This window comes from Brassica napus, chromosome C5, assembly GCF_020379485.1.
Source record: "Brassica napus cultivar Da-Ae chromosome C5, Da-Ae, whole genome shotgun sequence".
Classification (NCBI taxonomy): Eukaryota; Viridiplantae; Streptophyta; class Magnoliopsida; order Brassicales; family Brassicaceae; genus Brassica; species Brassica napus.
In genome coordinates, this window is record NC_063448.1 from 12112624 (window position 1) to 12137149 (window position 24526).

Genomic DNA, 24526 nt, shown 5'->3' on the forward strand with positions numbered 1-24526 from the left:
TATTGTCATTTTGGTTTTATATATCTCTATAAATCTATAGTTCTACTAAACTTTCGGCGTAAGTACATCTTATGTATATATATTTTTTTAAATGGCATATGCTGATATGCAACATCTTCACTAATATCCTACACTATCATTATTTTCCTTCCACTGACATTACACCATCTTGTTCGGATGGTCTTATCATTCTTTCTTCTCCAAAGATAATTGTTAATAAATTAAATGCTATTGGATCAGTACAATATACTAATCTAGTGGAGAGTACGAATTACGTATTCATTTTAAAATGTAAATTGGTGATTTTTTTTGTTCGAGTCTAATTGGTAACATTCGTTAAAAAAAATATAATTGGTAACATAACAAACAATAGACTAGACAAACGTAACAAATACTGTTTTAATCTCAAACGTGCAAAACATACTAAACCAATATACACTAATAAAAAGAAAATTAGAAAAGTACATAATTATCTATCATTCGAACGTGTCGGTTAGTCATTTTGGCTTGTTGTGGTCAAGTTTTGGTCAAGTCATGATCGTTATTGGTTAAGTATCAGCATAACGGACTCCTATGGTTCTAGCAGAGGTTAATAAGTTTTTTTTTCTTCCATATTTGTGTGATCTATCTTCAGGGTATAAATGGTAAAATCAGTTTAAGCGTTGGAGATTAAACACATCATGCAGATCAAGCGGGACAAATGCAGATCAAGCGGAACAAGCGCATAACAAGTGGATCATGCAGAAGAAATATAGAGTAAGCAAATAAAGTAATTTATTATAAATTATGAATAACAAAAGCAGTTCAAAATTATAAATTATATATTGAAACAATAAAAACTACACCAAAATATCAAAACAAATATCTCAAATGTTGTAAAATCGATCGAAATGCCTGTAGAATTTTTCATAAGATACTTGTACTTCTTCTATTTTCATTCTAATTGATCGAGTTTTTATTTGGAGAACCGGAAGGTTACGGTAATATTAAACTCTTGGTTAAACTTATCACCGCAAAACATTCTACTAGTGGGTGTAGAATCTTTAAAACGGTAATTGGTCATAAAAATTAGTTGATCGTACAATTCAATAAATACTCATTCTCGGTTAAGAGTCCATTTAAAATTGTCTTCTCTCAATAGATTTACAAAATTTCAATCATTTAGCTATATATTAACTATTTTAAAACATAAAAATTTATTAATTACTTATTCGTGCCGATATTTATGTAGAAAGATTTATATCTTCTTCTTTAGAAAATCACGTTTGTCGGCGATTGAACATCATGTTTATAATTTAAAAATGACAAAATAGTATTAATGTGAGCTATATAGTTTGAACTAATCATAATAATCGTACATTATTTATAAAATCATATAAATATATTTTAAGTTAAGTGTTTGTAACAAAATTATTTATTGGCCAAAAAAAAAAAAAAAAACATATCAACACCACCAAATGTTAACGAACGAGATCTGCATGTAAATCTCCCGCTCTTTCTACAAAAAGACAAAAATTATTGAACTGCATGCAGATCTCCCGTTTGAACTGTTTTTAAGAACATAAAAAAGTGAATGGTGACTTAAATGTGGGAGAATTGCCTGCGCGGGAGATCTGTCTTTGTACCACCATTCCATTCCAACACTGATCAGTTGTAATTAATTTGGTGACATCACTATCGTCGGGTCAACTAACGCCATGGCGTCTATGTGTCTATGTCACGGATATAGGCTCTGATTGGTAACCATCGCTTAATCGCGGAATCACATAAATAATAGTTAAGCTGCAGAAAAAATTAATTAAGCGGCGGAAAATTTTAAAATTTGTGAAATTGTGGAATATATATTAAATTGATTAAACTATTTTATATGATATTTAATTTTTATAACAAAAAAAACAAATAGCAATAATTAAACTAATGATTATAAATCTGAAAACAAGTAAAATGTATTAAAAATATTTTAGTTTTTATTATAAATATCTAGTTTATCTTTCAATATGTTTTAACAATAGATTAATATTTTATAATATAAAAGTTATAATAAATTTGTATTTACAACATAACTATTCATCATTAAAAAATTATTAGTATGTATTTTAAATTTTAAGATAGTATTAACATATAATTGAATAATATAAAAGTGTTAATTTTGTAAACTTTTCCACCATAATCTACTAAAACTCACTTTTCCACTTAATAAACTTTCTCTTTATAATTTTGTCAGCAAAAACGCAGATTTGCGTTTTTGCGTTTTTTTCAATTCCGCAACATTTTTTTGATTGGTAAAATACTTGCAGAATCGCGTTTCATATGCCATTCCGTCATTCCGCATGGTTACCAATCAAAGCCATAGACGTTGCGCTTCTGTAGATGCCTCGATGACCAATAAGCGGATGGCGGCTTCCACTTTAACATTATTCACATTTTCTTTTGTCATGCGACTGGCGCGTACAATCACGCTAAAGACTAGTATTAAGAAAAATCATTGGACTAATTATAATTACATTATTTGCCTGCTGAAACATTGGTAGAACTTGTAGATTCTTTGGTATGTAAAAAATTAAACAAGCTTCAAACTTTCAATGCACCAAGCGGGTATTCTGTGAAAACATACGCATAACAAACTAATCATTTGACTGAAACTTATTTTCGTAATAATTTTATTGTTTAAAAAATGTAATATTAATAAACATTTTAATTTACTGATATTTTTTTTGTTTCTTATCAATTTTATTGTAAATTACTAATAACTATTAATACATGCATGAACATCAATCTAGTTTTGTTATAAGTACGTCTATATCCAAACTAACTTATTTGTTTTTTTTGTTGATATACTTAACCAAGTATGGTTATCATTTATCAATCTTGTTTTGTTACCTCACGTAGAAACAACTGTTTAGGAGAAAGGAGTAAGTGTGAAACGGTGAATATACACGCACGTAGGTTAAACGCGCCGTCGGCTAACAGCAGCCGAGGACTCAATGAGACTGTCAATAAATTTTTGTTTGGTTTCCTTACCATTAATATCCATCCTAAAAAAGCTTATACTAGTTTTATATATATAACTTCAAAATTAGGCTGAAACAAGAGAGCTCACATCTGGATTCTTTTTCTTTTTGTGTTCTTTACAAAGAATCAAGCAAATGGAGTCATCATCAACGCTGCTCAAAAGCTTAAACCAGAGAAAGTCACCATCGTCTCCGACAAGGAAACCACCAAGGCAAAAGAGGAAGACAGCGACGACCACGAGCAATAACAAACCCATCAAAGTCCGTTACATATCAAACCCGATGAGAGTGGAGACGTGTGCTTCTAAGTTCAGAGAGCTCGTTCAAGAACTGACCGGTCAAAACGCCGCCGATCTACCTCCGGGCCCCACCACTTTCGCCGCCGCAGATCCTCACCAGGAGGAGATGAATCCTGAGCCGTTGGATGAAGGGATTTGTGAGTATTACTCACCGATGGATGATGAAGTGTTTAATGCTCCTCAAATGTCGGCAGGTCTGTCCGCGTTTTTCTCGTCTGGGTTTTACAACGTGAATGCATTAGAAAGCATTGGTTCTCTCTGAAAATCTTATGTGTTTTTTTAAATAAAAATGTAACACAGATCAGAAGAAGAAATCATCTTAGGGTTTCCTGGATACCGACATATGTATTTCTGTTTTTTTTTACAAAAAAACATGTACTCTGTTTTTTCTTGTGGCGAATTGTTTTATTTTTGTATTAGTAAATATTTGCGTTCATTTAGAAGAAGAAATCTTGCATTTATCATCAAAATTTGTTAGGTGGTCGATCTATGTATATAATTACCTAAAGTAACATATTAAATTTTCATTATTGAAACATATGACACTTAACAGTTTCATTTTTGGTGGTAATAATTCTGTAATAAGTCCGATCTCGATGTAGAAAATTAGCAGAAATGAGACAAAACACATGTATAATGTATCTTTTTTATCTTTTGGATATGGAAGATTTTTCTTCGGATGATAGAACTATATAAAAAATAATAAATTATTGTACTCTTAATTCTCATAGAATAATATGTAGTTTTAATATAGTCGAACGTGGATATATGTATGTCTAATGCACTACTGGTTAAATCCCAAAATAAACTAGATCTTGTTCCGACCGACCGCACAAATATTTATTTCAGTAATTTATTTGGGTTTGTAGTAAATGTTGTATTCTTATTACATAGTTATTGTAATATAACATGGTGAAAGATAACAATTTTAAAAATTACATAAAATAATTGCTTTCTTGTTTTACCGTAAATTGTATCATCAATATTGGGTCTCATATAAATAAATCTAACATTTATTTAATTAGACTTATGTATAATATATACAGAAAATAATTTTTGTAAATCAAAAGTACGAAAAAAATACAACGATGAAATAGTATGCTATTAAAATGATACATTAGTTATAAAATTTTTTATGAAAATAAATGGATTGTTCAACTTATTTCAAATTTGTAACATATAAACAATAAAATTTTAAAATGCAAAGAAAATAAAACGAAAAACTGAATTTAATTTATCTGATAAAGACACTAATAATGAGATTTAGTTTCTGTACATTCCATTTAACAAATTTTGTAAAATCAATAATTGTTAATGGCTCATTAGTTCAAAGCACATATATAACTAATTTTTTTTCCAGGAAAGCTAATAACAAAACGTGTCTTGGCAACGTGATAACAACCACTTCTATCTCTGTTTTCTTTTTTTATTTGTCGATGAATCCTTTTGCTATCTCTCTATCTTCTTCGATGAAGTCAATGTTAATCAATACACGAAACAACCATGAAATTCATTAATCATCTAATCACTGATTATTATAAAGTCAATACTGGGCTTTACTTTTCCCAGCCCCTCTCTAATAGTAAGGTTACGTTGTGTCCAAAACATGTGAGTTTTTGTTCATGATGCATGTATTTTACCATCCTGAAAACATCTGAAAGCGTATTAGAAATCATAATTATGAAAAACATACAAAAATTAAACGGCTGTAGAACTTACTATTTCATAAAGACTATTTCAAGTGTCTGGTCAGGTGTATGGGGGTTTTGTTTCGACGAGTGAATGAGTTTAACTTGCACACGCCATTCGTTTTTGTAAGGTTTAACCTTGTGAAACAATGTAAAACTTTTGTTTGTTGCCATGGTGGTTTGTATTTATGATAGAAGGTGATATTGAAAGACGTTTGGAAATAACACTATATATAACTAAAACCCTTGGGCAAGTGATTATCTGCTAACCACGTGAATTAAATTGCACAATATATTGGGTGTATAAAATATTATGGTTAGCAAAAATTTAGGCAAATGGTTTGGATTCTAATGATTCACAATATTTGATATAGCTATTTGGTGAACTAATTATTTGGTGCAATTGGGAAAAAAATTCAAATTTTTTTGGTTACATTTAATTCCTATAATTATTGTAAATTGAAGAGCAAAGTCAAGGGATAAATAATTATTCTGTTCAAACAAATTAGGTGATTCAGTTTCTATATCTTATAGCGATATCAAATATTTCTCATTGATTACAAATGGATAGACTTAGAAAGATATTAATGTTTTGACTTTGAATTTATTTACCTTTTGTTAAAAAAAGGTAAAACAGTCAAATTGGGGCTAATAATAACAAATAAGTAAATTGATTTTTGGGGCTAATAATAACAAAACAAATAATTTTGTTTGTTTATAAAAGGTAGATAATTTAATAAATAGTAAATTGATTGTTAGTCAATAGTGAAAAAATTAATACAAACTTATGAATATAGTAATTCAGTAATTGGTTTTAATTTTAGTTAAATAAAAACAAAAACGTAAACCTCCTGTTTTTTAATTTTTTTAATTTTTCATGTTTATCTATCTATATTATTAAAAGAAAAACTAATGGTAATTCTCCATTGCGTTGTATACAGGTGGATTAGCTATAGGTGAAGAAGAACAAAAATATTTTTTATAGGTTATATTAAAAGAAAACGGGAGGTTATAGTTAATTGATGCCATAATATTACCATTTTTTTTTTCATTTTTGCCATTTTTTTGGTTGAATTAAAATTAGGAAAATGCATTTATTAATGGGAAAAGACAACATTAATATAGAGAAAGATTATTTATAATCTCAGTGGCATTCTAGTGTAAAGAACTTGCAAAACTAAGGGGTAATTTAAATTTGTACTCCCTTTTTAATAGATTAGATATGTTGGATAAATTATATTTTTAATTATTTATAAAGATATTGTAAATTTATATTTAATCAATAAAATAAAAATTTAGATAGATTCCTTTTTTTTTCTTCAAAAGATTTGTATTTAAGGTTAGTAAAAATTATCTCAAGGCTTAATGAATCCTTTTCAAATTTTTTGGTGTTTTTATATCTTCCTAAATTATGATACTAAGACTCGTTTTCTCGTATTTAAAATATAAAACTCATTTATGTGCTATGTTACATGGAATCGGAAATGGGTATATGGAAGCAGAATCGTAAAAAAGCGTAGAAGTAAGAGTTTTTTAAAAAAATTAGGAAGCAGATACGTGTTGTAAGTATATATCCATATATATATATATATAAAACATAAAAATGATTTTATAAAATTTTTGACTAAAAATATATGATTGAACATAAAAAATCACTTGGTTGATTTCATATATAAATTATAAGAATATTAATATATTAATTTTATAAACAAATATTAAGAAATTAATTATTTTTAATAGTTCACAAATATTTGTAACAATAAATTTCAATATATGTGCAAGATCTCTTATAAAAAATTATTATGCACAAAGATAATTTATAATATTAGTTTTGTTATTTGCATATATTGTATTCTTTATATTTTAATACTATTAATTTTGAATTTTATATAAAATAAAACATAATTTTTTTTATTTTATTAATGACACAGAGTATTTCTAAACGGAACCGTGATTTCTAAACGGAAGCGTAAGTTTCCAACGTGTTTTTAAATAGTTATTTTTGGAGACATATTAGAAGCGAGATTCCAGGAGCTTTTACAAGCTTCTAATTTTGAATTCGGTTTCGAAACGGGAAGTGGACGTCGGACGCTTCCGTGCTGCCTAGTTTATGTGCTGCCGAGTTTATGTGTAGTCATACGATATTTCTGTAGCAAACGTATAGGGCCTAGAGGCTTAATATCAAACGAGGGCCCAATATCCAAGGTCTTCTTTCTAAAATCTAAATGTTAACGTTGTCGACCATGTATTGTTTGACAAAAAGGAATCTTACAAAAATGGAGAAAGATGCTTATTCAAATGAAGGAAATGCACAAAAATAAAAAAGCAAAACATGACAAACTTTGATAAAGCAAACCTTTCACTATCTTTATTACTTTAAAGTCAAAACCAATACTAATCAAGATTTTATTAATGCATCAACATGAACATTAAACTCAAAGAAAGGAAAGACTATGGGGGGTTTAGTCATTAATAGTTCCTAATGATCTTTGCAACCGAAGAGTATGTCCCCAAGATCCCACTTACCAACCCAATCGCTACTATTGCCGAACTCAGAATCATCTGTATCCCATAACAAAAACACAACATAATTCAGTTTTAGTCTAAGAATCCCAAAATTACTTTCAAGAAGTTGAGAATAGAAGATTATACAAAAGCTCAATGTATATATACCTGTGTTCTTGTAGCTTTGTTACCCATTATTCTCATGAAGCATAGAGCTGGCATTATTATTGCCTAAGGCACAATACAATTTATGTAAAAAAGATTTATAAGTTTTGATCCAAGAACGTGTGTTGGGTCTTGATAAGAACAATATTTTTAGTATATTAAGCAAATAAGGAGAGGAGAGATGATGAATACTACTAACCACAAGTATACTGAGAAGAGATCCAATCAGAGCCATCACGAGACCTGTGTTGTGTAGATAATAAACCAATTGCAGAAGATCATTAAGGATCAAACCAAGTTAAAGACATGCAAGTTCTCAACATTTCTAGCTTAGCTTTCTTACTTACCAAAAAATGGGATAAGGAAAGCAGAACAAACAGACGAAGCAACTAGTGCTGTTCTTAGAAGAAGAAAGCACCATATGTTCTCTGAGATTCTTTCAGGTAACAGCTCTTCTATACCCCTTGCTAGTGGATTCATCAAGAGAGCGTATTTTGTGAACGGACTCACAACCTGAAACAAAAAAAAAGATAAAGACAAAACAGAACCAAGATGGAGTTTAATTATTAGATTGAACTTCAAAAGATGATGGAGAGGAAAACAAAACACTAGTTTCTTTTCTAACCGTTGTCCATTGAGCCACTTTAGAAAATAATGAGCCCTTTGGCATATTTAGTGTAATCTGAGACGAGGTTGCTTCACCAAACATGAGATAACCCATTATTGCAACTCCTCCATATATCAAAACACATAAAATGAAACTGCAAAATACCCACATACGTTGAGTGAGAACTGGATCAATACATTACAAGAGTTAAAAATGTATATGGCCTTACCATGTGATCACTGCCTTGTTGAACTTGCTTTTATCAGCCATGGACTGGTATATATTTGGGAACACAGAGTGACCTGAGTAGCAAAATCCATAGATACCAATAGCAAACGGTATCCCGTTCCATTTCACAGCATAACCAGTGTGATTAAACCCGATTCCGCCCGTTGTCCCAAGGAAAAAACTGCTCACTGCTATCAAAACAGTTGCAATAACTCCACCAGCTGTGGAATCACAAGAAGCTGATTCAAGATTCTTGACAAGATATACATGTATGCAACAAGAAAAAGAAGTTGATTAGTACCTGAGAGGTAGGAAATGATGCTAAGATCTTTCAACCAAACAGTTGGGAGAATGATGAGAGCAGTTATTATTCCAAATAAATGGATAGAGTCGATTTTGATCCCGAGCCAATCGATGGATGTACCAGGGAAAAGACCGGTCAGGTTATCCCCTTCCAATATGATGAACTCAACACAATATGACTACAAAAAAATGGACAAAGATTCTAGTAACTTCACATTATACAGACAGAAACAAAACCTTAGGGTTGTTCTTCACTTACATATAGTTCAGTGTACAAAAGCACCTGCAAGAAAAAGACACAAACCATTGCATAAACCACAAGACCATCTCCAATGTATTTTGCTATTTTCTTCTAAAATAGAAAACTATATAATAGAGGATAAAATTTGCTCTAGTGTATTTTTTTTTAAAATAGCAATCTCTAAATTGAGAATAAGAAATAGAGAAATATTATTTCTTTCTCTATAAATAAAAATAAATAAATAGCAATCTCTATTTTAGAAGAAAAAACATAAATGAGTTGGAGGAGTTTTGCCTCTAAATGCTATTATAGAGAAAAGTATAGATATGTGTTAGAGATGCCTAAGAAAGTCTGATTTTTCGGATGCAAATCTACAGAACAACCTAGATGAGGTCAGCAAAGTGACTTACACAGATAAGAATACGACCATATTTCCCAAAAGCTGCTTCACCAATGTCAGGGTAAGTGATAATACCAGGTTTGTTCTCGAAGCAATCTTTCATCAAAGTAGCAGTGTAACAACATATAACAGCAAACATGAGAAGAATCACCATACTTGCCCATCCAGCTTCTTTCACTGTGTAAGGTGTTGAGAGAAGTCCAACTCCAGCCATTACATTAATTCCTGTAACAAAGTATGGTTTATAGAAAAAGTTAACACATGGTTCTTGATTAGGTCAAGAATCATAGTCACAACCGTAACACATGTTTCTTGATTTTGTCCAGAACCATAGTCATAACCGTTACACATGTTTCTTGATTAGGACAAGAACCATAGTCATAACCGTTACACATGTTTCTTGACTAGGACAAGAAACATAGTCATAATCGTCACACATGTGTTTCTTGATTAGAGCAAAAACCATAATTATAACAGTTATACTTGTTTCTTGATTAGGTCAAGAATCATAGTCATAACCATTACAAATGTTTCTTGACTAGGACAAGAATCCTAGTGATTGATACTCGCTACACATGTTTCTTGATTAGTGGAAGAATCATATTTCTTATAGTTTACCATTGAAAATGGTTTGAGTGACGCTGCAGCCATAGCCACCAATGGGAAACTCTTCAGCAAATGAGCCTTTATGAGACCAAACTGATTGTGTAACTGAGGTTTTGTCGGATTCTTCATTTCTCTCAGGAAGCAAAGGAGCTTTTGACTCAACATCAAGATTACTTCTGCTCTGTCTATAGAAACTAGGATTACTCCTGAGAGACCCGAAGATCGGTGATGCAGCAATCGTATAAGAATCTGTCGTTTCCCTGTTTAAAACAAAAAGCTTCTCTGTTCATTACAAAACAACCGAGAATGTCATCGGTTTGGTAATGATTCTTGTGTGGAAAGGGTGATGAAGATTACCTAAAGCTCTGAGGCCACTGAACTTGGGAGATGAAAGTGTCATCGTTGTTGTCGTCGTCACCAGGAAGATCTCCCACATCACTTTGATCAGTGTCACTGTCGTTCTCGTACTTACTGCTGTCTTCTAGATCTTCATCGTCTTCGAACGTGAACTCGGGTTTCTTCACCTCCATGTTCTGAAACTAACCCTTCAGTGGTGATCGATCTAGCGAGTGTTTCAGAGAACCAAAGAAAATGAAACAAGACCAATCTTCTTGATTGGTTTTGTTGTGTGCTGTTGTTATTACAGAGAGGGTGGGTTCGAGAAGTTTGCAGAGAGGAGAGAGAGCTGTGGAAAGATGAATAAAACAGCGTGTCCGTTTTTTTTTCCTTTTTAGTTTTCTTTTTGAAGCTTTTTGTGATTTGATTGATGTCACTCTCTGTCTCTCTGTGTTGCGAGTTGCATGGCTATTATAACGGGAAATGGTGACGTGGCGGCATAGTTTAATACAAGTAAACTAATATTTATTAAAATATTTTTTTGGGCAAATATTTATTTTATTTTATTAAAATCCAATGTCATTATTTATTGTATTCTAAATATTTTGTCAAAATATTTTGAAATTTAGTGTTATTAGCTATTGTATTTATGATTATTAGTCAAAAGTTTGAAGTCTATCATTATTGAAAATTTTGATTACAATAACTAAAATCTTGGACTATTTATGTTTGATAAAGATTTTAAAGTGAAAAGTTTAAATAGATTTAAATCTACTTAATGTGGAAACATATAACTTTTTGTCCTTATAATTCTTTTATCTTTTTGACCAAATAAAATCCAAGTTTATTTAACATTGTCTTTTCTTTTAATGTCATCTCTTCTCTTTATCTTATGATTTTCTTCCATGTTCGTCTTAATCAAAGCATTTTTCTTATATTGGATACAAAACACAGATATGTGAAACACATACAAAGCATTATTATATTTGGAAAGATGTTCAACCTACTCTTGTCGAATATATAAAAAAAATCTTCTAATTGACTATAGAGAGACTTAATTCTTCCTTTATTTATCTTGATTTTTAACAAATTCGAATTAAAATTGTGAAAACAGTTAATCTTAATGATTTTGTCAAAAAAAAAACAATTAAATGTCGCTGAATTCTTATGCTTAATCCTTCCTTAAAACTCATTCGTTGGTCTGAATCTGAATCTTTAGCATTCCAAAGAGTCCAAATCAAGAAAATACAAAAGAAGATTTGAGTGACGCGAAGTCGACGAGGGAATGGGGTGGAATTTGTCATCCTTGTCAGGCAGAAAAAATTAGAAATACGTTATCTATGCATGTGATTCCTATTCCTACCTAAGTGTCCAAGCTTCATATGGTTCATTTCATTTAATAAATTTTCCTTTTGACCCAAATGTATTTTTATCTTGAGTTAACGTTCTTCAATTAACTTTAAACAGAGAATTATTGGAAGGAAAACAGGGAATTATTAAAGAAAGATCTGCATGCCTCTTAGTCTGCGCCCTTGGTACTTGGCAAAACATGAGAATATCTTCCTTATAATCTCTTTTTTTTTTTTCCTGTCAAACCTATGCTTTTGTAGAGAAGTTAATCAGAATCTGGTACAAGAGAAACAAGTATCTGTCAGGGCCGGCTCAATGGTGTCATGGACCCGGGGCAAAACAAAATTTAATTTCCAAACAATTTTTTTTTTTTAAATCTAATAGATATATGTTTTTTTCAAAATAGTAGAAGTATTTTTTAAAATAACTCTATGGAAATAAAAAAAAAATTCATATAAAAAATGTGGGTTCTTTTTCTTATTTTTAATATTAAAACTAGCTTTTGACCCGCGCGCCCGCGCGGGTGTTCGTTCTTTATAATCATATGTTTTTAAGTTTTGAAAATGAGAAAAATTTAATTGTTTATACTTATTATTTTTTTGTCACTGTTTATGTTATAGATTCATATGTTGTTCAAGTTTGACATTAGTGTGTATTATTGTTTAATGTGATGAATTTTCGTATATAAACTATGAGATTGTGTTATTTTTTATTGTGTTTATTTAGTCAAATTTTTTATTCTGTTTTTTATATTTTGTAAAGTCAACAATAATATTTTTTTTTGCCTATAGTTAAAAATATCTAACAAACACAAAAAAATATGGTTAAGTATTTGAAACTTTAGTTTATTATTCTGACCAGCGTTTTTAATTGTATTGTGATATATATTTTTCATATTGTCTATGGCATCAATTAGATGGTAATATTTTATGAAATCTAACTATGTATTTATATATAGTGTGAACATAATTTGTTACTTAAAATACTGTATTAATTGATGACATCAAATATAACTTGTGTAAGAAAATTTTTAAAATAAAAATATCTTCTAAATATCTGATTATATTAACATTGGGATATATGATTTGATTTTTCAATGCATTATCTAATATATACATTAACATTATGGCCCAAAATAAAAAATGTTTATGAAGCCCAATTTGTAACTGCTTATTCCTTATTCCGGGAAAACACTATTAGTTGGTGTGTGTATCAAAAAACATATGCAAAAAAGAATTTCTATCGTCTCTTCTCTCTCTCTCTCTCTCTCTCTCTCTCTCTCTCTCTCTCTCTCTCTCTCTCTCTCTCTCTCTCTCTCTCTCTCTCTCTCTCTCTCTCTCTCTCTCTCTCTCTCTCTCTCTCTCTCTCTCTCTCTCTCTCTCTCTCTCTCTCTCTCTCTCTCTCTCTCTCTCCAATCGATGCTTCGATGTTCATCTGTAGAAAAAGGGATCGAAGAATCAAATCCATTGAAAGTACAATTTTATGTTTATCAACTTCATTCGATCAAGTATCTGCTAAATCAAGCGATGTATGTCAAAGGTTAGACTTCCAATTTTTATTTTCAGTTTAAACGATTACTTTTTCGAAGACCTAAACACTTTGATCGTTTCTTTCTTATGTCAATAGATCATTGTCTCCATGAGTAGATCGGCCATCTAAGTTTTGAATTGGGAGAAATCAAATCTTTTTGTCAAGATCGAGACTGATAGAAAACAATCATGTATTTTCAGACATCTTCTCGTGCTAAAAAGAGTCCTACAGGGTTTGTTCTTCATTTTGTTTCTATCTTATTTACTTTATGCTTCCTGTGATATGGTAAATACAATTAGTTTCTTCTAATATACATTCTTTGCTTTATTTTTTTCAAATACCTGCATGTAGATAAAATATAGACCCTTGGAGCGGATAGACAGAGCCCGGATTCAGATTTATAAACTGGCATAAATCTGATACAATGGAAGACGACAACCTAGACGCAGACTGAAAATACGGTTAGTGATTACGATTATCTATCATAGCTAATTTATAGGATTAAAGGAATGTATGAGCATGTAGAATAAGTATTGGTTAGGATTGAACCCTGCCTTAACTATTGATGTTTGGTTTTAGCTTGTCTGAGTTATGATTTAGTTGATGTTTGGTTTTTACTTGTCGGACTCATTGCTTCTATAGGTTTATCTTAAAGATAGAATTGTATTTCAGAAAATTAAAAAACATAATAGATTGAAATGAACAAAGAGAATTGACATGCAGGTCAAAAACTGAAGTTTTACAATGTTATTGAAATGAAAGTTTGATTTAACAAATAATAAAATGCAGTTTGCATCTATTAAAACAATCTCTCTGAACCAGCAACCACTCTTCCACCAACACAAACCTGGAAAGAGCAAAAGTGGACATAACACCAGTTAAAATTAATTTTAATTATTTTTCTTTAGTAGATATATAAGAACAGACGCATAGGAATCTGAACTTTATAAAGAACACATACAAACATAAAACGTATAACTACATCTAATCGATTAGGATCACATACCTTATCACCCCCAACAGCTAAAGGTTGTCGAAAACTTCTTTAAAAACTACATTCATAGTTTTTTTCTGAGTTTTTCCATCTTTGTCCACAATCAAAATTTTTAATCCTTTTTTTGAAGTGACTCTAGAAACAGCCACATATAGCTGACCATGTGAAAAGACAGGTCTTGGTAGATACAGACCTACTTGAGATAGTGATTGCCCTTGGCTTTTGTTGATTGTTATGGCAAAAGCCACAGCAAGAGGCAGTTGTCTTCTCCGCATTTTAAACGGCAATCTGGTGTCAGAAGGGGTTATCAGCAATCTAGGAATATCAACTATTTCCCCAACCCTTTCTCCTGTTATAATCCTAGCTCGAACCATAAAATCCATTAGATGTGTGATCTGCAATCTGGTCCCATTCATTAAGCCGTCTGTAGGAGCTATGTTTCTCAGAACCATAACAGGACAACCAACCTTCAGTCTAAGACTATGGTTTGGTAAACCAGAAACCTTAATAGTGTTCAGAAAATCAGAACTAAGTGCTTCATTGTTTACCGAGGTTGTATCTGAAGGATCAATACTATCAGCACTGTTATAAATTTTTTCCTCGCCTGAAATAGTTAACATATTTTAAGAGAATTAGACTTACAAATATAGTGGACGCAGAAACAATAGGTGAAGAATAGAAATTTACCATTTAGCTTATCCAACATATAATCATTAACTATATTCACATCCTCATTGGTTGGACAAAGAATAGCTCTCTCTTGGAAAAACTTGGCCTCTTTTTTTTCATGCAATGTTGCTGAATCACCATAAATAGCTTTGCTGATTGCTTCTATAGGATCATCTGACTTGGTAATAAGAAATTCAGTGGGTATTTCAACCTCTGCTTCCCCATCATTAGGCTCAGAAAGTTTACCATCTCCAACTTTCAAAATCCACTCTGAAAATTCTTTTAGATCCTTTGAGTCTTCAAGTGATAAACCACCAGAGAGCAATCTCATATTCTTAGTCAAATTAAGCACTTTGCAGTTATCCCATAGATATGAAGAGTTAAGTGTGGCCATAACAATTTCAGCTCTACCAGCTCCATTTATAACAGGCAAGACCTGCCTAAAATCGCCTCCGAAAACAACAACTTTTCCCCCAAATGGTTGTGTGTCGTGCTTTCCCACAATATCAGATAAACTTCTGTCCAACGCTTCAAAACAATGCTTGCTCATCATAGGCGCTTCATCCCAGATAATAAGTGATGATGCTTTCACTAAATTAGATTGGTCAGTTCCATGCTTCATAGTACATGAGGAAAACTCGTCTGGATTTAGAGGAATACCGAATCTTGAATGAGCTGTCCGACCGCCTTGCAACAACAATGATGCGATGCCACTTGAAGCCACATTTAGAACAATATCTCCTCGAGATCTAATGGCTGCAGATAGCAATTTCCAGAGGAAAGTTTTCCCAGTTCCACCAAAACCGCTAACAAAAAACATTCCACCATCTCCTTTATTAACAGCTGAAAGAATCTGGTCATATATGAATTTTTGCTCGCAAGTCATCTTTGGAATATCTCTGTCAAGAGTTTCCAACAAAGAGGTACGATAATAGCTACGCTCGTCTAACACCAAGACATTTGAATCGTCACTACTTGTCCTTGGTAGTCTAGGCATAGATTCAAATCTTGACAGAGAAGTACCATTACGTCTCAAAATTTTTTCAATCTCTAGTAAAGCATACTTCTTTTTGTCGTCATCGCTCAGTAATAGACCTAAAATTAAAATAAAAAGGACAGGCAAACAAATAAAATTATTAGTTGCTTGCAGGACTATCATGTAGCATTATAGAAGTTTACTATGCAAAAAATAAATGTTGACCTGGTCTATTGAAATTTCTTCTCCTGCAGTGCTCTATATCTTCAGACAAAATCTCCCAAGTGTGTTCCCATACAGTCTCCGGCTCAGATAAAGTGTTACTCATAAGCATCATAACAAAAAAATTTCGTAGCTCACTTGCTGTGCTTTCATAACTTCTTCTTAGTATGTCATCAATGTATTCTTGATCATCATCTAATAACCCACGAGCATAACATGCTGCTTTGTAGCTCGGATGTAGAACACCTTCATAGGTTTTAATGTCATCATAACTGGTGGGTCCTCTGACAATGTTCAATAATACACGCAAGAAATAAGCATTTTCCTGGGACCGAGGAGCATAATTAATCCTCCCTAGAGCAAAACCCCTTTTCCGTCTTTTGAACGTCTTTGACCTTTTATCATAAGTGAAGAAGTTTGGAATCTGAGCGTAGGTCAATGTTCTGGCAAGGGAGTCAATCTTACACAACTCAAACCAAGCTAAGAACATTGTATTTTCAATGAGCTTCCGGGTGACCACTGTTTTCAATTTATCTTTCTCTTTGAATGTAACAACTTGCTTTCCGGGTAGATGAAAACTAAGCTTCTCTACAGCAACAGATCGATAGTGAATAGGGAATTTGAACACTCTCCAAGTTCCTTCACATGTCGAAACGTATCTGCAAAAACGAAAAAGTTGTTTATTAAGTCCATTTAATTTGCAGCTTACTTATAGCACGAACATTAAACAAACATACCTGCAATCGAAGAATTCCTTGAGTTCATTCCTTTTCTTCTCAAGTTTTTCCTTAGTAAGATCGACATCTCCTAACTCACTTGCAACAATGTGGTCTGGGGGTTCAACAGAAACTGTGCAACGATCCTGTCCTTTATTTATGTATTTGAATAAATACTTTATAGACCCAACTTGGTTGCACCACTCAACGTTAATGTGAGCTCTATAAAGGAGAGATAATTGCCGGCTGTAAGGAATAACATATCGATTGTCACATCGCACTCCATTCTTCAGAACATAATTTTCTGAATGTTGACGCCTTCTGTAAACCGGAAATCCTTCTTTATTAATATTGGTCGTCTCAGAAAATGATTTAGGATATGACTTAGAGCAACGGCCATTCTCCATGCATGGTGAATTCATATTAGCTGCTCCACATGGTCCATGAATCATCATATCCTTAATGATCTCAAAAAGTTCTGGTTCTTCCTTTTTATTAGGAATCTCAGCAGATATTATGTTGTCAATGTCCTCTGTTGTAGGCTGCCTGATTTTCTTCATGAATAGGAGAATGTGAGCATGCGGTAAACCACGCTTCTGGAACTCAATTGTGTACATAGCTGTTTCACGCAAAAACAAACATTTTAGACGTCAATGAGATCAAACATAAACTGTGTAACAACATTAAAACAAAATTTCACAGCAGACTTTAACTTACATGCGCGGGTCTCTCCCAAAATATTCTTCTTGGTTAAAGCATCCATCAATGAATCAAGTTTGATCTTGAAAATTCTACAAATAATGTCTGATCTATCTTCTGCCTTTAGCTTCCTCGCTTTCACATATCTGGTGATCTCTGGCCATTTGGGATTACACGTGAAAGTGATGAAAAGGTCTGGGAATCCGAAATGCTTGCATATTGTCATAGCATCCAAGTAATTGTTCTTCATATATCTAGGACTCCCCACGAAAGAAGCTGGTAAAGTAAACTCAGATCCTTGCTCATTCATATCCACTTTGCCTGCATTCTCCGACTCTTTTATGGAATCATAACTATCAGATCGCAAGGAAGTTTGATTTAGCTTCAAATATCGCAGACGATTAGACTCAATTGTTGTGAAGGCATCCACCACAAATTGTTGAAATAGCCTTCTAGAATGTAGGAGACAATGAGACTCATTCTTACGTTCATGCAAGCGAAAAGCAAAGAATTGCCTCATACTGATATTAGGCTTCTTCTGTTTTTTTGTAATCTTCGTTGCCCCTTTCTTAATACCGAGTCTGAATCCATCTTCTCCATACGTAAACAAAAGAGGATACTGAAGTGCAAGATAAGAAGCATGAATCTCGTTAATTCTCAACAGTTTCCCTGATTTTTGTTGTAGAACAATATCCCTTCTGTCCATATCAAGACTAAAATCTCCAGGAATAAGGGCAGCAACCTCTGAGGCAGAGGGTGTGTTATATGTCCTTCCGTCCTTTAACCTCTCACTAACAATCCTCATATGAAATGAATCTTCAGGATCTGTGTTGAAGCGATCTCTTGCTGATCTAAACTTTTTTACATATGGATTGACCTCATTCAACATCCTCATCAAAGCATCAATAATATCTTTCCTGAGATTATCCTTTTTCTTGACCTGAATTTTCTGTTTTCCAGAGCTGTAAAAATATAAGTACAAACTATGTTAGTTATAACATCTTGATGAGAGTGAGAGCTAGTCAAATAAACATTGTAATACCTTAAACATTTTGCTCTGTTTTCAACTTCATTCTCTGTGTCAACTATGTATAGCTGTCCGAATTTCGCTTCACTTCCTTCAGGTGGAGTTAAATTCCCAATTAAGTGATAGTTTTCTCCTTGTAGTTGAAACATATCAGGTCCTTTACCCTTCTTTAAAGTCCTCTGAACTTTTCCACCAAGTGAAGTGAAAGAAAAAACCATATTGTAAGGTCGTATATGTTTTTGGAAATGCCTGCTTCGTGGATCATCCCCTTCCAAAAGCTTTTTTAGAATAGTTGGTGGCTCCTTCAATAGAGGCAACTGAACTTGACCTTGCATGCAACATAAAGAAAAAGTAGGATTCTTTGCATTTCTACGCTTGTTTAGCCGTTCTCCATACCACATTATAGCTCCACAGTGTGAACATTTGTAGTCAGGATCACCGTCATCTAAATATTCTGCAGAAAGAAAAAAATACATTAAAACTTCTGATGTTTATAGCAAAAAGGTAGAATGTCATATCTAAATTGAAACTGCAATCAGATTCGTTACCATTTTCTTTTAAATCTTGTTTTTTCTTCGCTGTGTAGTTTACCAATGTGGTGCCTGTAACATCATGGCGTTGTGAATCTCCAGTTTTTTTAGTTACAACGTTTACCAGAAGCTCTACATCCACATCCGTAGGATCATCTATGTCAGATTCCTCTGTTTCTGTATCAGTATTATCTTGAGAACTACAGTCAAATACTTGTAATTCATCAGTATCTTCTATTCCTGCATATGAATAGATAATATTAATATAAATTCAAAGTGTAAAACTAAAGTGTAGGCAATTACAGTACATCAAACCTCCAAATAAATCATTTCCAACTACAGCATCATCTTCGTATATGTTATGAGCCGAGGCATTGCTTTTAGGTGATGGTAACTTTTCATTTTTTTTCCTTAAATGTGAGATATTCGTAATGTCTTTCAGTACATTACGTGTTGACCTTCTTGAAGTTGAAGCTCCTTTCTTTTGAATCCCAGGTTTAATAGAGCTGAAGCTTGTCTTTTCTAGATCCCCTGGTTTAAAATTAGTAATATGGTTGTAATGAGTATAAGTAATTAAAAGATACACGGCTTGTTTTAAGTAAAAACAGGAGTATGCAAACTTGTTAATGATGTGAAGCAAGATCTCAGCTCTGGGGTGTCTGGAACTTGTGATCTAATTTGGTCGAGACCTTGGAAACATATCAAAATTAAACTCATTATAAAGGATTTCAAGGTTAAGCGATTTGTGGTGATAAGCATGGTTGGACATGAAACACTTACCAAGGACGCACCTTCGTATATTTCTTGGTGTCTGCGGTGAAAGCATGCTTATCTGGTCATATGGGGTTGTATTGCTTGGTACTTGCCGGTTTTCAAAGTTTTCAAAGAGTCTATAATATATAGAGCATAAAGGAATTTCTTTAAAGGCTATAGTACTTGAAGAACTGTGCCTTTGAGGTTTAACTAATGAGGTTGTCGTTTTTTCTGTTGCAGGTTCGACTCCAGTGATTGGTTCCAGTTTTTTCCGTTTCATCTTCAGAAAATCGAGACCAAGAAAGTTTCCTCGTTTCAGTAAGAGGATGAGAGAGTAGCTGAAAGAGGAGATTGGCCGTGTATGATAAATTTATTTAAGAGGTATTCTTCAATTACTTTTTCTAATTCTAGATTCATAATATATGGTTGGCTTTAATTTAGGAAAACTGTTGATAACAATTAGGATTCTTGATATCTTTTTTTCAGTGATATACTTCTGATTTTGGTACTCTACTTTATATAACTTTAAATTGTTTTTAAAGGTCGTAGCAATCTTGTAAATGGAGATTACAAAGGCCTGTGAAGAATAAGGAAGCATCAAAGTGTTATATGAATCAAAACTGTCTTATAGCAGGCAACTACTATGATATTGAACAGGTATGTCAAGTATAAACTCATCTTATACTTCTTTGATAGTTTGTAGGATGGTAAGAATAGGTAAACCAGACAAAATTTGGTTTAGTTAGGAGAATCGAATGGTTAGTTAGGTGGTTAGTTAGGTTAATCTATTGATTATTTAATTGAATTTTGAAGACTGGTTGTCCATTGTTTAGATGTTGAACTAATGGAATGGAAAAGTCAGATCAAATTGTATAGAGTCTGATCTAATTATACAATCTAATTTATGGAATCATATAGGAAATCTCAATATTATTAAATATAGAAAACCAATCCAATAAGAAAAACCAATAAAAAGCAATGCATAAATCATAAAGTTCAGAAATAATTAAAGTAAAAAACATTATTAAACATAGAGGGGGGGAGGGGTGGTTGATGGCGAAGTGGACACATTCTCTTGAGATTATTCCTTCTTTTCCTTCTCTTGTTTGATCATTTTGGTGCACAGCTTTTTGGAAGAAGATGATATGTCTGTTAGATCAGAATGATCTACTTTGCGCTTTGTGATGGGAGTGGGACAATCTTCTGATGACTTCTGATCCAACATCAGAACCTAAAATTAGATCAAATTAATCAGTAAGATTGTATTATAAAAATCCAAGTTATAACAGACACAAAGTAAGACCAAATATAAAATTTCAAGTTAAAACAGACAAAAAAGAAGACCAAATGTAAGGCTCACGTTTTTTAATACTAATAAACTTACAGATCCAGATGACATGGTGGAAGATGTTGTGGCCATGCCAGAAAATGATTTATAAAGATTAGATTTATAAAGATTAGATTCAAACTATAATAAATAATTTATAAAGACACGAAAGTTTAAAATATAAAGTTACCCATTGATCTGCTAAAATCATCTCAAAGCTATCACCTCCGAAAGGTGTGTGTTGCTTAAATGAATGCAAACATTTGACCTGAACTCTCCAATTGTTTTTGAAAGGTCTCAATTTTGTGAAAGGAACAAAAGCCATAACGATTGACATGTTTACTATTTGGTTTTCTTTGATACGTTTTTGACGTTAAAAGGAGTGGATATATATAGTTGTGATTTGAAAGATTTGGTTAAATTGACAAAAATATAAAAAGATTTACTTTGTTGTGAGCTTCACGCAAAATCTGTTGATTATATTACCTTATTTATGAAATCATATTTAAAAGAGAATATCCATTCTAACGATAAGGAATAGCTTGTTTTGCAAGATTTTAAATCAGAAAATATAGATTGTATTAGTTAATTGAAACCGTGCATTAATCAAAAGTCAGCGTAGGAATAGGAAAAAATAATAATGTTGTTTTGTTTTGGAAAAGAGATATTTTGTTATGATATTGGGCATGTAGAAATCGTTATTTAGAAAAGTTTGTTTTGATTATGGAAGGATTAAATCTTCCGATTTGTTATTGAATTGGGATAAAATATTCTCAGAACAATCGTTTAAAATTGTAGGGGAGATATAACTAAATTGGGTTGGCAATAAGAGTAACAAAATCGTATTGGACATTGGATTGGGCCATGAATCGTTAATTGCTTAAAAGATCTGATAAAAGGAGAATTACAAAAAATCCAGTGGCATAGGTATGTAATATTTGTGGAAAACTAAGGGGTATTATCTTTTTGTACTTCTGTTTTAATATATTAGATACATGTATTTTTTAAAAAAATCGGGTCCTTATATATTAAAAAATAGGGGGACAACGAATTGGATCCGGGGAGGTCGCACCGCTCGCCCCCTATCTAAGCCGGTCCTGGTCCCTGTTTAGCTAAACCAACCTCAAAAGAAACAGAGTTGCGATTGCAAAACCTAAAATATACAAACTCCATTGAGCTTGCGAAAATGGTGATATCAGCTACAATTCCATGAATCTCCGAGTAGCAGGATCCTTCTACAATAGCTGCCACCAGTTGCTTGGAGTCCTTCGAAGTTCACACTATTGTAACCCAGAGACAAAGCGTGATGCATTGCCTTCCTTATAATCTTGCATGACAATTTTAGGAGAAAACAAAAGTTGGTTAAGAAATAAATTATCAAATTTTCACTCAAAAATCATATCGGGAACACATGTTATTTTATCAAAATCCAGGGTTGTATATATACAGCAACTTTTGAGATATTGAACTGAGAACAAAAAGAAGTATAAAGTAGCGATATATTTTATATAAGCAAAATAAATTATCTCACTTTTTCTCCCGATCCTTAGGATCATCTGTCACGCTTCCGATACGTGGCTTACCGATCAGGAATGCCAAGATACTGAGCGCACCTCACAAGTCACGCCTCCATCATTTGCTTCTTAATACTATCCTTTAAATATGTTACAATAAGAAAGAAGAAGAAGTTATATGCCTTTTTTCAAAAAAGAAGAAGAAGTTATCACGAAAAAATCAAAGAAGAGAAGAAGTTATCATGGGTCAAGCCCTCAATACCGGTTCGTCCGTGACATGTCTTTTTAATGTTCATTTATAACGATATATACATTCCATTAATGAAAGTTTATCGTATTTTAATATTAATATTTTTGTTTTCTTTTTTGGTGACACTTGATCATGGAGCGCAGCAAAAGGGAACGGTGAGTTAAATAGGAAAGACTTGGAAACTATGGCAGATAATTGCTACCGCAAACGCCTTGAAGAACAAGATGACGATCAAGAATGGTCTTTTGGCGACTTCTACCGTATTGTGGATGAAGCTGTCGAGTAATTTAAACCCTTCTTATACACTATGCTATGACTGGTACATGAGATGTGATTACACCTAACTTATTTTATTTGGTGTTGATAGAGAAATTAATAGAAGACTCGGTGGTACCCAACTTAAGGTGCCAAGTGTTGATAAATTACAAGAAGCTTATGAGGTAAATTCTTCCAGTTTCTGTTTTGTTAAACAGCTTTATTAACTCAAATTAGTGGTGGCATGGTTTTCTTTTTTTTTCATTTGTAACAAAACTTGGGTTCATATTCGAAGTAAGGACACGATGGATTGCATCATAATCTGATAAAAACAAAGCAAACCAAAGTTAAAACATTAGATTTGCAAATATTACAGGCATATAATATAATTCATATTATATCTAACAAAATACTTAATAGATTTTGTAAATGTATTTAAACATGTTATCTTATGTATTACACATATGGACGTTATAATATTTTAAAGAGATTACAAAATAATCAATATTTTAAAAAGGTAAAAAACGGATAAATAATTATTAGTATATATATATATTTTAAAAATTATTATAATAAGGACATTTTATACTTGAACCACGCCAGAGACACAATCTCGGTGAGGGGAAGAAGATATCAAAAGACGAGTTTCAGAAGCTTCTTCAGGAGGTTTTGATCGGAGCTGGGTTCACCGGGGTCGGAGGAGTAAAAGAGTTTCTACTCTTCATCTTTGGAGTTCCTGCCTTGACCGTATTCCTCAAGAACCGTATAGCTCCGACGTCTTTCCCCAACGACTTGCTCATCCCCGCCGTCACTTCCGCTACCGTCTTCCTCCTCGCCAAGCTCAACAAGATATGACTCTATTTGTTTGATCTTTTCTAGCTTTACATTTTTTTCTAAATTTGTATTGGGTAACGTTTATGAGTGAATGCGTCAATGACTTTGAGTTAAATTTGGAGAAGTTTGTTTTATCTCTTACTTCTTTGATATTACAGGACCATTTTATTGTTCAAATTTGAAGTGGTTTTGGAAAAAGTTGTCCAACAAAAAAAGGTGGTTTGGAGAACCAAACCAAAATAAACAATCAATAAATTAAAGAACAATAATTCTCGAATAGAAAACCTAACACTCTTGCCTAATAAGTCTGCAATGTGTTATTCGCCCGAGGAATAGAAGACAGGGTGAAAAAAAAAAACATTGAAATGTTCCCTTGGCCTCTTCGTCTAAGTTAGTCCACTTGTAAAATATTATTTATTTTATTATTATAAGAATTAAGAAACAATGTACCTTTGCGTGAGAGGGAAGCAAGGAGATGCTAAATATAGAAA

The 24526-nt window shown here is 32.4% G+C and overlaps 4 protein-coding genes across 4 annotated transcripts; 2 read left to right on the top strand and 2 right to left on the bottom strand.

Moving 5' to 3' along the window:
• Positions 1–2801: 2801 nt before the first annotated feature.
• LOC106356700 (sigma factor binding protein 2, chloroplastic-like) lies at positions 2802–3750 on the top strand. The gene has a single exon (XM_013796431.3). It carries the CDS (start codon positions 3147–3149, stop codon positions 3570–3572), a length of 426 nt encoding a protein of 141 aa, XP_013651885.2. The 5' UTR covers positions 2802–3146; the 3' UTR covers positions 3573–3750.
• Positions 3751–7344: 3594 nt separating this feature from the next.
• LOC106352785 (amino acid transporter AVT1A) lies at positions 7345–10845 on the bottom strand. The gene is made up of 11 exons (XM_013792412.3): positions 10411–10845; positions 10066–10313; positions 9458–9672; positions 9066–9089; positions 8805–8985; positions 8505–8724; positions 8294–8429; positions 8016–8181; positions 7868–7911; positions 7672–7734; positions 7345–7560 (listed from the first exon to the last, which is right to left on the bottom strand). Exons 1-11 carry the CDS (start codon positions 10581–10583, stop codon positions 7468–7470), a joined length of 1563 nt encoding a protein of 520 aa, XP_013647866.1. The 5' UTR covers positions 10584–10845; the 3' UTR covers positions 7345–7467.
• A 2173-nt stretch (positions 10846–13018) lies between these two features.
• On the top strand, positions 13019–24176 carry BNAC03G23200D. Its single transcript, XM_048756741.1, has 9 exons — positions 13019–13278; positions 13366–13501; positions 13621–13730; positions 20096–20236; positions 20398–20512; positions 22733–22960; positions 23090–23228; positions 23314–23386; positions 23805–24176. Exons 6-9 carry the CDS (start codon positions 22939–22941, stop codon positions 24054–24056), a joined length of 486 nt encoding a protein of 161 aa, XP_048612698.1. The 5' UTR covers positions 13019–13278; positions 13366–13501; positions 13621–13730; positions 20096–20236; positions 20398–20512; positions 22733–22938; the 3' UTR covers positions 24057–24176.
• Positions 14182–18973, bottom strand: LOC125586898. Its single transcript, XM_048756742.1, has 6 exons — positions 18588–18973; positions 17564–18507; positions 16868–17465; positions 16134–16834; positions 14951–16027; positions 14182–14867 (listed from the first exon to the last, which is right to left on the bottom strand). The coding sequence occupies exons 1-6, from the start codon at positions 18971–18973 to the stop codon at positions 14293–14295; spliced, it is 4281 nt and encodes a 1426-aa protein (XP_048612699.1). The 3' UTR covers positions 14182–14292.
• Positions 24177–24526: the final 350 nt, after the last annotated feature.

Excerpts from the sequence above, each read along its gene's own strand:
- BNAC03G23200D (XM_048756741.1), top strand. The coding sequence starts at position 22,939 with ATGGGTCAAGCCCTCAATACCG. Across the intron at positions 22,961-23,089 it reads GGGTCAAGCCCTCAATACCG|CAAAAGGGAACGGTGAGTTA; the intron begins GTTCGTCCGTGA and ends CATGGAGCGCAG. Across the intron at positions 23,387-23,804 it reads AATTACAAGAAGCTTATGAG|AGACACAATCTCGGTGAGGG; the intron begins GTAAATTCTTCC and ends GAACCACGCCAG.
- LOC125586898 (XM_048756742.1), bottom strand. The coding sequence starts at position 18,973 with ATGTGGTATGGAGAACGGCTAAACAAGCGTAGAAATGCAAAGAATCCT. Across the intron at positions 18,508-18,587 it reads AACAGAGCAAAATGTTTAAG|CTCTGGAAAACAGAAAATTC; the intron begins GTATTACAATGT and ends ATATTTTTACAG. Across the intron at positions 16,028-16,133 it reads AAGAAATTTCAATAGACCAG|GTCTATTACTGAGCGATGAC; the intron begins GTCAACATTTAT and ends TTTTAATTTTAG.
- LOC106352785 (XM_013792412.3), bottom strand. The coding sequence starts at position 10,583 with ATGGAGGTGAAGAAACCCGAGTTCACGTTCGAAGACGATGAAGATCTA. Across the intron at positions 8,430-8,504 it reads AACAAGGCAGTGATCACATG|TTTCATTTTATGTGTTTTGA; the intron begins GTAAGGCCATAT and ends GGTATTTTGCAG. Across the intron at positions 7,912-8,015 it reads TTTCCTTATCCCATTTTTTG|GTCTCGTGATGGCTCTGATT; the intron begins GTAAGTAAGAAA and ends TACACAACACAG.
- LOC106356700 (XM_013796431.3), top strand. The coding sequence starts at position 3,147 with ATGGAGTCATCATCAACGCTGCTCAAAAGCTTAAACCAGAGAAAGTCA.